Genomic DNA, 11,205 nt, shown 5'->3' with positions numbered 1-11,205 from the left:
TATTAAAGCCGAATTCAGCTGGCCCTTCGGGCCATATTTCATTTTTTTTATTTCTCTCTCTAACTGAGAGAGAATAAACGCTCTCCCCTCTCTCTAGCTTCCCTCATCGGAGGGAAGCCGGTCACCAGACGGCAACCGTCTGTCGCCGTGACCCTCACCGCCGGCCACCGCATCCGGTGGCCGGAAAATTTTATTTTTTATCATTATGTAGATCGGACCGTCCTAAGGACGGTTCCGGTGCTTTTTTTCTCCTAAATAGCTCTTGATCGGAGCAAATCTAAAGAAATACCTTCGGTTTTCGAAGGTTTTGGTGACGTTTAAAAAGGTCCGGTGGCTTCCTCGTAAGCTTCTTTCCTTTCTTTTTTGTTTCTGTTTTGGTTACTGCTAGTTGTGGGTTGTTTGTTCTTCGTTTTTGTATCTTTGCTCTCTGTTTCTGTCTCTCTCCGTCTGTCTCTCTTTCTCGGTTCTTCCTCTCTTTTTTCTCTTCTTGGCAGGGGCTCGGTGGCTTTTATAGCTACCACCGATGATAGCTTCGGACCGGTCCCAAAAGGGGTTCTTCGGTGAGTCACCGGACTTCCAGTGGTGACTCACCATTTGGGGAGACTGTGCGGCTGGTGTTGAAACATCAAAGCTTCTGGATTCTTCAGCAAGGCGGCGGCGTCGCGGCGTGGCACTGGCAGCTGGGACATGTCCCTAGGGTTATGATACCCTAGGGTTTCCTTGTTGGGTATCTCTGGACCGTTGGATCTTGCCAGATCCAACGGTAGCAAGCTGAGGCGGCTGGGAAGAGGGAAACCCTAATCTGTTAGGTTTTGTTTGGGCCATTTGTAATTGGGTCGGTCCAATCTGGGCCTGTTTGTAATTATTATTATTATTTTTTTTATAATAATAATAATATATATTTATTTTAATAATAATTATGATAATATTATAATAATAAAATGGGTAAAAAATTTAGTATCTTCAGAAGTCACTCATATAAAGCAGATTTCATTAAATTTCTGCAAAATCTGCTCCTAGTTCAGCCTCTATAGATGGGGATGTTACCTCGCATCCATGTTGTTGGATTACAATTGTCTTTAATCTTGGGCACTCCAGGAACACTCTCAGTAAGAATTCAGATAGCATAAGGTCAAGGTTGATCGAGAGTAATGGAGTTACTGGAGAATGGAAAGATATGGGGTGGTTGAACTTGAACCAACCTCAAAATACTCTACAACTTTACAGGAATCTTGACCTAATGGGCCATAGTAGATTAAGCTCCCACCATTTTTCAGAAGAAATCACTGCGATGAAGGCAACATATACATACAAATCTATAGCGAGAAAATTCCTTACTTTGATATACGACATTAACATAACTGGTTTTACCTCATCAAATGCTTCAAATATATCAATACTTGTGTCATAACATCTTCCTCGGATCCGTTAGACTTAAAAAATTTAATTTCGGGGAATGCGATGAAATTCAATTTTGGAGTCGTCACCAACATTTAAGTTAGGTAGATTGGAAACCTTAAACGACAAAAATTGTCTGCGCTTTACCAAAATTCATTTTTAAGAGTTCGGAAGTGGATTACGTGTGGGGAAGAGTACCCATAACGCCAAATTTTGGTACCTGAACGATTATATGTTGTTTAAATATTGAAAATTATAAACTTCGAAAATTTTTTAAATTATGATCCTTCTATTTATTCAAATTTATTTAAATAAGTGTCAATTAAAACAACTTAAAATAAGGGATGCAATGGATCAAAAAGATTAATAGTCCGAAAGATTTTTTATAGAATAAAATATTATAATTATTCTTATAAGTAAAAATACATCATTTTGTACAAACAATCCTTGAAAATGCACTTACTTTATAGTCAGGAGACTTTTTCATAGATTCCCCTCACAAAATGACATTATTTCACATTTTTCACAAAATAAAATAAAACAAAAAATAAAATAGGCGAAAAATAATCAAGCATAATAAACTAAAGCGAATAAAACTATTGAATAAAAACATTTATGCGAAAAATCCTCGAAAAGATACCTTCCCTTGTAGTTGGGAGATATTTTCGTAGATTTCTCTCACAATGAAATTTCCATTTACATATTTTAGAAAACAATGATGATTTATATAAAAAAATAAGGTCTAAACATACTCATAAATAAAGGACCAAAATACAAACTTTCTAAACCAACTACCAAGATTAAAAATACCCTACAAATACGAGAATAACTAAAAATTATACCCAAAGCACAATATATAGAGATGAATAAATGAAACATTTACAAACATGATAAATTAAAATTCTAATAAAAGTATTTAATCCTACATAGTAAATTAGGACCAAATTGCGAACAGAAACTTTAGAGGTACCATAATAATAATATAACAAATCAGGACTAATATACAAATATTATTTAATATGAATACTGAAACTGAAATAAAACTCAAAGCAGCATACAGACCGAAATAAAGATGTAAAATACAAGGCCACCAACAATAATTTAACCAAGAACACAAAAACAAATAAAAGTGACTAAAACGCATTAAAACAAACATATAATACCTAACATAAACCGATTAAAAATACAGATACTAGATTAATAATATACATATAAATAGGTCATTTATGTAAATAGGGCAATAATAAAATGTAAACTAAATAGAGAGACCAAAATCAAAGAAATACAAAGTTTCATTAAGCACCAAAATAACATATTACAAACGAGGGAGGATCTAAAAAGTAATTAGCCCACAACAATTTAAAGACACGGGTGAAATTACAAAGGTGAAGGAACAAAACTGATAATATCCCTTAAATCCCAGCACTCGGTCTCCCCCTCTTCGTCAAAACGCTGTCGTTTCGAACACCGCATATATATATATTCGATATCAAGGCCAAAACCGTCCCTTCTCCCCATTTACTCCTTTTTTTCATTCAACACCAGAGAGAGATAATAAAATCTCTCTAACTTCCCCTCCCCTCCTTCACTCCACCGTCGTAGGGAGAAAGCCCCGGCTGCCGTGAAGCGACAACTAGGGTGTGGCTAACTGAACCCCTAATAAGCCCTCAGCTTTTCCTCTCTCATCTCTTCTGTCTCTCTCTAAAACCAACCTAAAACCGAGTCTCCCAAAAACAAATCTAAAAAAAAATCTTTACCTTAAGATAGGGTTTTCACATTTCGGAGAAGCCATTGACGATCGAATCTCCCTCAAGGTAAGTTTTTCTCTCTCTTTAGTTCGAAATCGTTCTCTTTTTTGTTTTTATTTTTTTCCGAACATCTCAGTCTCTCTTTCTCTGATTTTTCTGGTTGTTCTTTTTTTTTTTCTCCCCAATGATTTCTGTTTTTCTCCTTCTCATTTTCTTGATTTATGGTTACATTTTTTTGGGAGATGGTGATATCTAGGATGTAGGCATATTATTTTTCTGAATCTTACTGATGAAATCCTGATTTTTCAGAATTTAATATATTTTTAATGGGTTTTGATTTAGGCTATTGTTTTCTCTGATTTGGGGTTGTTAATGTAAATTGATAACGACGAAGGTTCAGGAGTGATCGACGGTGATTCACGCGCCGATTGGGAGATAAAGAGACGACATATGCATCACACGTGCCTATGAACGGTCCAAATTTTGTGCACATCGATGACTGATTGTTGAGATGAACATATAGTGTTTTTAAAACACTAACTGGTCGGATCAAGATCGGGCTTCAGTTGCAGTTGGGCTTCGGGTTAGATCTGGTTGTAATTGGGTCTGAGTTTGACTGTTGGGCATGTATTGGGCCTCATTTGGGCCTATAAATGTGTAAAATATAATTAATAATAATAATAATAAATAATAATAATATTTAATAATAATTAATAAAACGAGAATCCAGATAAAAACGAGTATCTACAGCTTGATTGGTGGATTGTACAAATAATTGTTCGACATGTGTCAACAACATTCTTGACTGCACGCATGACAATGGCTGCTGCTCTTGCATCCAAGCCAGATATAGGTTCATCCATGAAAATTACGGAGGGGTTAGCAACAAGCTCGACTGCTATTGTAAGCCGCTTATGTTGTGCGTTTGATAAACCAGAAATACCAGGTATCCCAACTAAGGCATCCTTGACTTCATTGTGTTCCATAATCTCAAGAACGTCTTTAACGAACACCTGAAATGTCATCAAAATCAACTTCATCACAACTTTACTCAAACTTTTGTTGATATGAAAACATTTTCTTTTAGATTTGATAATCTTACAGCTCTAGTTTTAGAGTCAATATGAGAAGTCAGGCGCAACAAAACTGAAAAAAATATAGATTCTTGTACAATGATTTACGGAGAATGTATGTCATTTTGTTCACAATAACCAGATATCCTAGTGTAGACACTACTTTTCGCCCATCAATGAAAAAAATCAACAAACCATCACCAGAACAACCCAATCCCACTAAATCTACTTTCAAATCCACTAAACCCATTCAAATAACAGAAGAAATCCCGCAAAATCTGGGTTTGATGCAAACTACTCCACCACTAAACTCTCATGCATGCTACTATATGTGAAGGGGAAACCCGAAGGCTTGAAGGGGGAGAAATACAGAGGACCCAGTTGGAGGGGTCTCGAACATAAAAAAATACGGAGAAAAAATCAGAGAAAATAGAGAGATTTGAAAAGACCATTGGAGTTTTGAGCAAAAAAAAACCCTTCGAGGGAAAAAAATAAAAAAGAAGAAGAGAAACATTCCTTTTAGAGAAGATCTGGCCTTTGGTAGCTTCACCGGAGCCTTAAAAGTCACAACCGAAGCCATCAATTCACGGTGGCATGAGAGACTTGCAAGTCTCACCATGCTCTGCGGCGTAAAGGAAGTAGAGAGGAAAATGAGAGAGCTTTAGGTTTTAGAAAAGTGAAATGAAATTGTGGGGCCCGGTTCAAATTTTGTTTTGGATTACATCTTTGGCGTGAAATGAGTTAGGGTCCCGCATGTGGTGTAATCGCAATAAAAGGTTTGTATTTGGTAAAGTTTACATTTCAGTGTTTTGTTTTGTAAATTTGCATTTCAGTCATTGAATGGAATTTATTTCCTTTTATTTCGAGTTTTTTTTATTTGTACTCTCATTTTTATCATCGTTTATGATTGATGCATTTATGAAATTATTCAATTTTGGATACTACATTTATAGGTGTTTATATTTTAGCATGTGGTTGTTTGTATTCATACATATGGTATTTGGACTTTGGCCATAGTATTTGAGAGACTTTCGTTTTGGTTCTTAAGATTTGTTTAGAAGATAAGTGTTTAATTGGTATTGTAGATCCTATATTTTAAATTAAATTCGTTCCATACCTTGTTTTTTTTTGTTTCGAATATTCACTCCTATGAATTCATTGCATATTTTATTATTTTAATCTTGTTATTAGGCTTTAACTTATTCCTTAATTTAAGTCTTTTATAATTTATTTATTTCATAATTTTATTTTTCCCTTGATTTATTTAATGTTTATATATTATTTATTATCTAACAATTTGGACTTTTTAAGAATACTTTCAATCAATCAAAGGTAATTATTCGAAATGAATGTTTTAAATTTTAATTTTCGCTACTAAGACACGAAAATTAATTGAAATCAAAAGGGCAGTTCAAGGGTTTTAATCCTTCCTTGACCGTAACTGATTCCCGAACCCGACATATTTCTGGAAAAGCGCAGATCAAGTAATGATGTCCGATCTACCTAAATATTTTTTAAAATGATAGGTGGCGACTCTAATCCAATTATTCAAGTCGAAGCTCAATTCTGGGCCCAACCGAAAGACAGTTCCTACTTTAGGATATCCACCAACTTTAATTTCTCCGTATATGCGGCCTGTAGTTTTTCTCCCTGCAAGGACATCGAGAAGAGTCGTTTTTTCCTGCTTCACTAGTACCCATCAATGCTGTTAGAATACCAGGTCGTAGTGCTCCTGTAACATTTGAAAGGAGTTGCAACTTTCTCTGAGAGTATCCTCTTTTTCTCATTCCTAAAGCCAAGAAGAAACAGTGCATCAAGATTCCATGGCTTAGGAATATGATTTTGCCAAAGAAGAATGTTTTGATTACCGAAGGGGTGTCGATATAGTATTGCACGTTCTGAAAGGTTAATGTTAAAGGTTCAAAAGGTAATACCATCCTGCCTGTGATGTAGACAAAGCAACCATAAATATGAGAATGATAACGGAAAGAACAATTTTATAACGAAAAACTAGGAATAATCATTAATAGCTGGCTTCTTACCAGAAGAATCCAAATTGCTTGATTCACTCTCCATGCCTTCACCCCACAAGAATCCCCCTTCTGTATCCCAGAAAGCTTTGTGCGTGTAAGCATAACACGGGACCATCCCGGTGCTGCATATGTTCCAAATTTCAATGGTAAATAACCGTGTATTTCTCTTATTAATAAGTTAAAACATAGAAAATTGTTCCGAAGAACCGAAAAGATGAACTTACGCTTCAAGAAACCTAGGGCCAACGTGAATCCTATGTTATAAACTATAGCAAAACCAAACAATGCAGCTATTGCTATCCAGAAAAGATGTTCATCGAAGCTTAGTCCACGACTCTCTAGTGTTGCTTGTCCTATTGTAATGCCCATGGTCAGCATCTGCAAAATAAAATAAAAAATGGAAAGTAAAATACAGTTTCTGCTTTGCTGAGAACTTCCATTAAGCAAGCAGCGAGTCAGTCGTACAACCGTAATCAATTGTTAACATCTTTTTGTGATCCTGCAGGTGTTTGCTATAAATATCATAATTGAAATAATCCATCCTTTTGAAGAAGGCTGCTTAAGCACATGAAATAAAGTAGTACATTTCAACCATTGAATCTCACCTGTTGCCATCGTCGAGGAAGAAATTCGTTTCCGCTATCTCTGCATATGACATAGGAGAAACCCAAAAAAGCCACTTCATCCAACCAGGCCAGGATGCTGCAAGGAAGGAAAAAATTAACTAGTATGAACCTTTACAGGGATCATTTAAATAAGCTGATGAAGAGGGTCGGAAGAACTCTACGCCACGGAATGACGAAGCCACAGAATAACCAGTGTAAATGATTATGAGGCTAGAAGCTGCCACTGAAGAATTAAAATTCTGGAAAATGGAAGCCAAATCGGAACAAGGATATTGCTGTCACTTGTACCGCAAAAAACGTCACAAACTGACAGAAAAACCTGAAAACATCACAAATTTTTAGGCTCACCAACCAGAATAAATCTTGTTTGCTTGTGTATGCTATGAAGAAAATAATATTTTCTTTCCAATTCCATCAATACTATTAGTATTCTATATTTTCTATTTTCACCTTGAAACCTCAGGAGCATATCCCATTGTGAAGTAAGTGATAGATGTCCAAATCAGGGATTGCAAAAAAGAAATAGGAAGCTTTAAAATGGCTGTTGGAATTGCATACGCCCAAGCTGGGTAAAAGCATAACATTTTCTGCTTATAGAAAACTGGGAGTCTTGAAATTGTCATGTACACCTCCGGAAACTCATCCACAAACCTCAGGAGCATATCCCATGTGAAGTAAGTGATAGATGTCCAAATCAGGGATTGCAAAAAAGAATAGGAAGCTTTAAAATGGCTGTTGGAATTGCATACGCCCAAGCTGGGTAAAAGCATAACATTTTCTGCTTATAGAAAACTGGGAGTCTTGAAATTGTCATGTACACCTCCGGAAACTCATCCACCACAAGTATGATGAGAGTGAAAAACAGTGGAGGATGGTAGTAATTCGCATGAACAATATCGATCCATCGTGTCTTGTAAAATACAGACATTGTGACGCACGCTACAATGACAAGCTGCCAAAAGAAGATGATTTTAATGTTTCAATGTTCAGATTTCAGAAGCTTTATGAATAAGTTTACTTGTGAAACAGAATGAGAGAAGAAATCCTCACCTGAATTATTTTGAATACGTAAAAGATCGAATTCCTTCTCAAAAGTAGAGGCTCCCTTGACATGCAAGCTTTAAAGATTTCCCATTTAGAAACAGAGTACTCACTAAAGGAAAGGGAATCTTTATGGAATTGGGACTTATCATATGGTTCTAAGAGATCCTAATCTTTTTCCCAAGAGGGATGCCTTAATTTCTGGGGGAACATATCCACCGAAAATATGAGTAGGGCAGCTCAGTGCTGTACCAGTATTGTGCTTGATCTTGCTTGCATAACACCTGAAAAATACAAACGTAAATACTTTAAAGTTGAAGAAGCAGGAGGCTGCACTGCATGAAAGGGATCAAAAACTAGATTTCACTTTCCACCTGAAGGAAGTCCGTGACCGCTTTCCTTGGAGGACACCTAAACCCACAGTTTTCGAAAAAAAAATCGAGGATGTGATCTCGTGATCCATGATACACATTTTTCCCTTCTGCCATCAAGATAACATCGTCAAAGAGATCAAAAGTTTGGTGCGGGCTGTAGCAGTGAAAGCAACAATGTTGCATCTATCATATGCACAAGCTGCTGAAGACGAGCAACAATCTGAAATGCAGTGGAACTGTCAAGTCCATTTGTTATTTCATCCGTAAACAAAGTTTTACAGAACCTACAACGATCTCTCCTGCATAGTTAGAGAAACCATATTCAAGCTGAAATCAGAACCGACCAAAAGATTTAGCATTTACCTATTTTGGGATAATTAGTTCCCAGCTAAACTTTGCTATTTACATACACCAGCAAATCACTAACTGTACTCAATCTTTTCTTCTGGCCACCAGAGATACCTCTTTTTAGAGCATCACCAATAAGGTTTCGGCACAAATATCAAGTCCAAGGATCTGGCCAAAATGCAGAACATGTTAGCAGAATTGAGGAACCGTTACAAAAATGCATTCGATTTTCAAATTAAGCTTGATTAATACAATTACTTTTAGTATGTAGTCGGTTTGAAGCGTTTCCCTTCGCCCTTTGACAGATGTTGCCTACGGAAATGAACACTAACCACGTTAATCGTTTATGCTTGTGGTAAATTAATCAATACTAAATAGTAAGATATATAAGAATAAAGTAACTTATATTGCTTTTGCAATCACCTTCATGTAAGTATTAATTACTGGATCAGGGACAATTCCTGCCTCAGCCTCTCTTCTACTGACCTCCATCATCATCTCTGTGACATAAAACCATACAAATAGAGGAACAAGGATCAAAATCTAAAGCCTGATTAGGCATATCTAGCTGAGGGAAAACAATATATATACCTGCATGACTTCTTAGACCTGACAACGGCCGAGAAATCAAGTGTTTCCCTCACTGTCATCTCAGAAATGTGAAAGTCATTTTGCCTTATGTATGCACAAGTTTTCTGGGGAACAAACTCTACCAGTTTGTATCCATTATAAGAAACTTCCCCTGTGACCTAGTGGAAGCAAGCCAACTCAATGATACACACACCACACTATACGCATGGATAAGTTTCATGAATCAAAGTAAAGTAGGAATATACCCAAGCGATCGGTCTAGATTTCCGGAAAGTGCCTCAACAAGGTGGTCTTCCCACGTCCTGGAGGACCAAGAAGTAGAGTCATCCTGCAAGATGTATATTAGCAGATGGTGCATAAAAATTTAGATACATTAATTCAACTCTGAAATGGATCTAGCCAACCCAGTTTTTAACTTCAAAAATCATGGCACCTTCCAGATTTTATGATGCCACTGACATCGCCGATAAGGCATATTTTAGCTGCGTGATTTCGAACCCATCAGTTTTGCTGCTGCAGGGAACTGCGCAATAACATCCAAATAACTTAGTCCAGCAAGCATGGTTGGCTGCACTACAACATTTAATCCTGGAATATATATATATATACACAAACATACAGAAACCATGGTTTTTAAAGAATTCCATAGTGTAGGTAGCGGCTTCCCATGAACTACATCACATTCAGCTTCCACGCGGAGGTTCTTGTATCTCACTTTCACAGTTGGTAGTTTTACATCAACTCTGCAAAAGTTTCCAGTTCAGCTACAGCCACGTATAAATTTTATAATTTTATTTGTAGGTTTTATTAATATCATTACCTGAGTAATCTTTGTTGATACTGTGCAGCAAGCGTAAGTTATCGGTTTGAATGTTTTTGATGAGGTTGTCAATGAAGGGCGGCGTTCCAGAGGTGGTGGAAGCTTGTTAAGTATATCCATTTCCATGTCCATTGCGACATCTTCCTTCATCCTGAGTCCACTCGGTCCTCAATACTCGATAATCACACACATATATACATCTACATCCTACACTCTTGGTAGATCTAAAAATATTTTTAAAAGTAAATACATATATATTAATAATATAAAATTTTGTTTCCGTAGTAAAATGTGTTGTTATTCTCGTTAAAGGTCGTGTACTCGAATAATTGTATCTGCAAAGGGTACATACATTATTAATTATTTAAAAAATTATAAACAATATTATCTTATAATTAAATTATTTCATTATTTATTCATCCATTTACTGATTTCGACTCTCTCAACTCTCAACTATGGCCAAATTGGCCCATACGGCTCCTAAGTAAATTATTAGTCCATTAAGGCACCCAAATTTTTAATTTAGGATCTACAATAATTGCAACAGTCTCATAAGATATAATTTTTTTAATGGGTCGTGTCAGGTGGGCCTCACAGCATGATTAAAAAATAAATTTCAAAAGGGACTCGTCAATAAAAAATAATATTTTTTTTGTTTTTTAAAAGAAAATTAAAAAAATAATATTTTATGGACTTGGAAGTACTCTTCACGCCGGCGTGACGAGTTTCATCGCCAATAATTTTCAATTTTTTAAAAAAATTTCAATGGAAATTTAACTGACTCAAAACTAAAGGAGTAGTATCGGTACAATTACTCATAGTATCAGTGCTACTAATCTAAGTGGTATCGATATTACATATGGTATCGGTACCATTCTAGCATTATATTTTAATAGTATCGGTACTACCTCAGCAGTATCGGTACTACTCTAAGTAGTATCGATATCATATGGTATCAGTACCATTTTAGCATTCTGTTTTGACAGTCGATACTGCCTCAGCAGTATCAGTACTACTACTCTAAGTAGTATCAATCATATATAATATCAGTATCAATTTAGCATTCTGTTTGACAGTACCGGTACCATAACTCAGAGTATCGGTACTACTACTCTAAGTAGTATCGATATCCTATATGATATCGATACCATTA

At 36.0% G+C, this 11,205-nt stretch overlaps 1 protein-coding gene and 3 long non-coding RNA genes across 6 annotated transcripts; all 4 read right to left on the bottom strand.

The window, feature by feature from the left end:
- Nucleotides 1–1,060: 1,060 nt before the first annotated feature.
- On the bottom strand, nt 1,061–1,403 carry LOC120193615. Its single transcript, XR_005522869.1, has 3 exons — nt 1,372–1,403; nt 1,203–1,286; nt 1,061–1,105 (listed from the first exon to the last, which is right to left on the bottom strand). It is a non-coding gene; the product is annotated as an uncharacterized LOC120193615 (long non-coding RNA).
- Nucleotides 1,404–3,424: 2,021 nt separating this feature from the next.
- LOC120193586 (ABC transporter G family member 37-like) lies at nt 3,425–4,899 on the bottom strand. Of its 2 annotated transcripts, XR_005522865.1 has the most exons (3): nt 4,249–4,895; nt 3,895–4,159; nt 3,427–3,793 (listed from the first exon to the last, which is right to left on the bottom strand). XR_005522865.1 is itself a non-coding variant. In XM_039196057.1 (2 exons), the coding sequence occupies exons 1-2, from the start codon at nt 4,184–4,186 to the stop codon at nt 3,696–3,698; spliced, it is 390 nt and encodes a 129-aa protein (XP_039051988.1). In that variant the 5' UTR covers nt 4,187–4,899; the 3' UTR covers nt 3,425–3,695. The 2 variants fall into 2 exon arrangements, 1 of the variants encoding a protein (XP_039051988.1); XM_039196057.1 differs by having other exon boundaries at nt 3,425–3,793; nt 3,895–4,899.
- Nucleotides 4,900–5,830: 931 nt separating this feature from the next.
- LOC120193597 lies at nt 5,831–9,390 on the bottom strand. 2 transcript variants are annotated; one of them, XR_005522866.1, is made up of 12 exons: nt 9,233–9,390; nt 9,065–9,141; nt 8,900–8,953; nt 7,929–8,809; nt 7,699–7,830; nt 7,329–7,507; nt 7,040–7,197; nt 6,858–6,954; nt 6,477–6,630; nt 6,262–6,374; nt 6,088–6,161; nt 5,831–6,008 (listed from the first exon to the last, which is right to left on the bottom strand). It is a non-coding gene; the product is annotated as an uncharacterized LOC120193597 (long non-coding RNA). The 2 variants fall into 2 exon arrangements; XR_005522867.1 differs by having other exon boundaries at nt 7,040–7,153.
- Nucleotides 9,391–9,479: 89 nt separating this feature from the next.
- Nucleotides 9,480–10,223, bottom strand: LOC120193608. The gene is made up of 4 exons (XR_005522868.1): nt 10,053–10,223; nt 9,852–9,975; nt 9,666–9,755; nt 9,480–9,560 (listed from the first exon to the last, which is right to left on the bottom strand). It is a non-coding gene; the product is annotated as an uncharacterized LOC120193608 (long non-coding RNA).
- Nucleotides 10,224–11,205: the final 982 nt, after the last annotated feature.

This window comes from Hibiscus syriacus, unplaced genomic scaffold (genome assembly GCF_006381635.1).
Source record: "Hibiscus syriacus cultivar Baekdansim isolate YM2019G1 unplaced genomic scaffold, ASM638163v2 tig00004355_pilon, whole genome shotgun sequence".
Classification (NCBI taxonomy): domain Eukaryota; kingdom Viridiplantae; phylum Streptophyta; class Magnoliopsida; order Malvales; family Malvaceae; genus Hibiscus; species Hibiscus syriacus.
The sequence above is the reverse complement of the archived record's forward strand: the minus strand, read 5'-3'. Positions and strand labels throughout refer to the sequence as shown.